The 4,513-nt window shown below is 40.2% G+C and overlaps 1 protein-coding gene across 1 annotated transcript in view; it reads right to left on the reverse strand.

The window, feature by feature from the left end:
• The window catches only part of LOC107296214 (rab GTPase-binding effector protein 2-like), a 59,519-nt gene that overhangs the window by 13,965 nt on the left and 41,041 nt on the right, over positions 1 to 4,513 (reverse strand). Inside the window, exons 7-12 of the mRNA XM_015825564.2 lie at positions 3,877 to 3,972; positions 2,496 to 2,594; positions 1,293 to 1,433; positions 997 to 1,174; positions 795 to 806; positions 635 to 705 (exon numbers count right to left, since the gene is read on the reverse strand). Coding sequence (XP_015681050.1) covers positions 635 to 705; positions 795 to 806; positions 997 to 1,174; positions 1,293 to 1,433; positions 2,496 to 2,594; positions 3,877 to 3,972 — 597 coding nt within the window. The remainder of the gene's footprint in view (positions 1 to 634; positions 706 to 794; positions 807 to 996; positions 1,175 to 1,292; positions 1,434 to 2,495; positions 2,595 to 3,876; positions 3,973 to 4,513) is intronic.

Below are 4,513 nucleotides of genomic sequence, written 5' to 3' on the forward strand. Positions count from 1 at the left end.
GAAGGCCCATCTATTCCGTGCGGCCGGCCTGGCGTAGTTTGATTATGTTTTAGTGGGGGTTTTGTATGGGGTGTTTTTAGAACAGGCCTGTTATTTAATTTGATTTTAGAACAGAAACTATTTATTTATTATTGTGGTTTTTAGTATCGCCTGTTCACCGCCCTGAGTCCCGTAAGGGAGATAGGGCGGTATATAAATTAAATAAATAAATAAATAAATAAAATTTATTTAAACCAATCTTACACAAGTAAGGAACCCACGAGTCAATAATCCAGTGCAGTAGGTTTTTCTGCAGGCCCAATTGCTAATGTTTATCGAAACTCAATGAGAAAGTCATGTGTTCACTAAAATTATAAAATTAATTATATAAATAAAATAATTATAGGAGGAGCAAATTGCTTTATGATGTGAAATTGCAAGGTATGGCAGGGCAGAAATACATACTTTTTCCCAATGTGATGGCTTCCAAATAGGTTAGAATTTGAAGTCCCAGAATTCCCTGACATTGTATCAAACATTGCAAGATTTGTGAAATTTCTGAGAATTCAGGCCCTGCAAGGACACCAGACTGAAAAAAATACAATGGAATCAAGTTTTGAGAAGTGAAGATTCCTGGGTAGAAATTCAAGCATACCTGAATTCTATTCAGCTCTTCTTGACCTTGCTGCAGCCTTTCCATCTCACTCTGAATACTATTCAAAGAGGCTGGAAAGCAAGACAAGAAGTCCAGTTCGTGAACATGCATTAATGGTACAATGGAAATATATGGACCATACAGATTGAGAGCATCTTACCTTGCAAAAGCTCTTTCAGTCAGAAGCAGCGGAAGAAAAGGAAACAAAAAGGAGAAGTTGTTAATGCTAAAGAGAATTCCTCATATCAAGTTTCTAAATGCAGAGGAACTGATTTTTAAAAAATTAGCACTTGCCAATTCTAGAGATTCATTCCTATCTGTACAATCAGGATCACCATCACTCTTTACTTTCCCCTGCCCACCTCTTTCTTCCCGCTCTCTCTCCAGCGCCCCCTGCAGACTTGACTGAGATGCTGCTTCTTCATCCAGCCGCTCCTGCAAGGATATAATTTCAATTCTCAGGCGCTCAGCCTGATGCTCTGCAGCCCGAAGTTGTAAAGCAGACTCTTGTCTCAGCTTGGACACCATGGCTTGCAGCTCCTGGGGAAGGAAAAAGAGAGAAAGAAATCTGTTTTATTAACAGTGAAATTCAATCTGTACAACTGCAGCAAATCTCATTCCTCAACCTCAATATCAGCAGAAGTTGGAGTCTAGGTACCGGCACCGTGCTGGGCAAGCTCCTAGTTTCATCATCTGTTGGGAGAGGATTCTGGGAACTCATCCCCCGCAGCCCTTCATTCTCGGCATTGAGACGCTGCACTTCGTAGCTGAGGCGCTTGTGGGATGCAGCCAAATCAGCCTGGAAGAGAACCGCAAGGGGAGGGAGGGACAGACAGCAACCAATAAATATCCTTCCACTGATGTCTCCAAGAGAGGATTTTAAGGATTCTACATGAGAGCCTCTGAAAAACACTTATTCAGAAGAGAAGGCACAGAGTTTATAAGTGAGGAAAGGTCTGGAATGGTCAAATCTACAGTGGACAAGATATACAGGTAGTCTTCAATTTACAACCATTTGTTTAGCAACCATTCAAAGTTAAAACAGTACTAAAAAAAGTGACTTGTTTCACACTTATGACCATTGCAGCATCCCCGTGATCATGTGATCAAAATTCAGGCACTTGGCAACTGGTATATATTTATGATAGTTGCACTATCTCAGACTCACACGATCACCTTTTGCGACCTTCTGATAAAAGTAAATGGGGGAAGCCACATTCGCTTAACAACCACATGAGTCACTTAACAACTGCAGTGATTCACTTAACAACTGGCAAAAAGGATGTAAAATGGGAAGCAACTGACTTAACTGTCTTGCTTAGCAATGGAAATGGGATCAATTATGGTCATAAGTTGAGGACTATGGAAGGACTGTTGGTACATTTGGAGAAAGGAATATATGTGCCATCTTTCTAGGAGAAAACTCTATTCAAGACATTTTACAATAAATACACAAACTCCTCATCCCTAGTAGGAAAACATTGAATGTCCTGGCAACAACTTGCACTTGCAACTCTTCGTTGAAAAATCAGAAGTGCCACACACAGGTTTTCTTCTGTCCTCAAGTCCCCAGTGGTATATTGTATAGTTGCATCTGGACGACAGTCCTCTACTGAGGCTCTACTCATCACAGATAGGCAATTCATTTCCCACCTTATTTTCTCAACCTCTACTGCAGAAGGCCAGATAGCTTTTAAATTAACAAGTCAATAGCCTTGGAACTCCTCCTACCTAAAGTCTGAGTTCTAAAGATCCCAAATTGAGCACATCATAGCAGGATCATTTTTTCCAGGCTTCTCTTCTGATTCTTCTGTTATCCTTTGCTTCACTTCCAACACTGTCACCCATCTACTATACTCACAATCTGCTCTTGAGTCTGCCGCTGCGTTTCACTCACAGTGGCTTGGAGGCTTTGGAGAAGGTTCTCTGATGTCTGGATCTGAGCCAAAAGAACCTGAACCTACTCAGAAAAAAATGAGAAAAGGGGAAAATCTGATTTCTGGAAACTGAAGTTTGTATTCTGTGCATGAGCTAGCAATGCACATTGGTTAAGATGCTGCCCTACGAGTGAAATGTGTCAGGTTAAAATCACCACACTGCCTATGGTTTTCATGTTATCTTTAGCAAGTCTGTGACTAATTATGCAGAATGCAATATGCCGTAATGTGGCTTCCTTGATTTTGGCTTAACATCTGGTGTAAACTAAGCCTTACAGGCTGTAATGTATAGCTTAGGGGCTACGTTCACCCAATATCTTATCGCTTAGCTTTATCTGCATTCAGTTCAGCCAGTTGGTTTTGATATTTAAAGATCTATATAGACTGGTGCTATAGAAACTCAAGGAATGCTTCCTTCCACATATGCATCTGCCTAGAAATCTACATCATCCTTGAGAGATTTTTACCCAAAACCTCAGATGAATAATCTTGGATCCTCTCTACCACCCATACAATTATTTTTCAAATACCAGGCAGACCCTTTTATCTTCTTATAGATTCTGAATATTTATTTTTAACTACACTATCGATAGAGTTCCAGAAAATGACAACATTTGAAAGAACTTGTCCTGGCCTGGATACTGGCCAGGTCTGGTTACTACTTGGAGACCTCCAGAAAATTTAAGGAATGATAGGCCAATCTAGGAAATAAAATATTCCAGTAGAAAACAATGGCAAATTATTTCTAAGTGGATGTTTCTATGAAGTTACTAGTGTTTGTTAAGGTATTTAAAATGTAATAGCTGGAGCAGTGAAGGGTTGGACAATGAGTAAGAACACAGAGTTATAGCTAATTGGTTAAAGCTGGCCACTGCATGAGGGAATCTGAGATGTGATTGGTTGCTGTGAGTAAAGGGGGAGTTTCCTTGTTTCTCGCCTTTTTTCCTCTGTATGCCCTGTGTGCTCTCTGTGATTTACCTCATGATGTTCCTGCTGTGTTGATTTACCTGACTATGCTCCTGTTGGCCTCTCTTATTTACTGTAAATATATTTATTTATATAAAAACTACAAGTTCTTGTCAGTGTCTCTGACTCCATTTGGACATCGGCTGCGCAATTCCCTGTTTTTATATAGGTGATTTGGTATCAACCAGGTTATTTAATATTTAGTGTTTTATTATGTCTTTTCATATGCTTTATGGATACATGGATTTAATCCTGTATTCCACCTCAAGGTCCTTAGAGAAAGGACAGAAATCCTACTTAACATTAGAACAAGCATGAGTTCCAAGACATGAAGTTTACCTGCTTACTGCACTCTTCATTGCTACATCTCAATGCCTCCTCCAGGTTAGCTTTCTCCTTTGCTCTTTCCTCCAGAGTTCCACGTTGCTGTTGCACCTGAGGAGGTCACCAAGGATATAGGGGATGAGGAAAGGAAGCCTTTAGCTTCTCATCTCTCATTTATCAAAATTCTCATTTAACAACCACTTGTTCAGGGACCATTTGAATTGGCAACAGCGCTGAAGAAGTGGTATCTATGACTGGTCCTTAAAGTTCCATCTGTTGCAGTGTCCCTGCAGTCACATGATTGCAATCTAGGCACTCAGCAATCAGCCTGGATTTCTAATTGCAGAATAGAATAGAATAGAATAGAATAGAATAGAATAGAATAGAATAGAATAGAATAGAATAGAATAGAATAGAATATCACTTTAAATGTACACTAATCAGCATACATTAAAACAGGGCTTTTTTTCTCAGAGAAAAGGTGGTGGAACTCACCTCCCTCCCCTGGCCACGCCCCCACCCAAACCTGGCCACGCCCTCATCAAACCCTAGGACCGCCCCTTTAGAGAACAGGAATGCAAGTAAAATTTGGGAGGGGCTATAAAAGTAAATGTATGGAATTACATAAAAAGCAATGCAGTACATGTGCAAA

Source organism: Protobothrops mucrosquamatus, unplaced genomic scaffold (assembly GCF_001527695.2).
Source record: "Protobothrops mucrosquamatus isolate PMUCROS unplaced genomic scaffold, P.Mucros_1.0 scaffold2689, whole genome shotgun sequence".
Lineage (NCBI taxonomy): Eukaryota > Metazoa > Chordata > Lepidosauria > Squamata > Viperidae > Protobothrops > Protobothrops mucrosquamatus.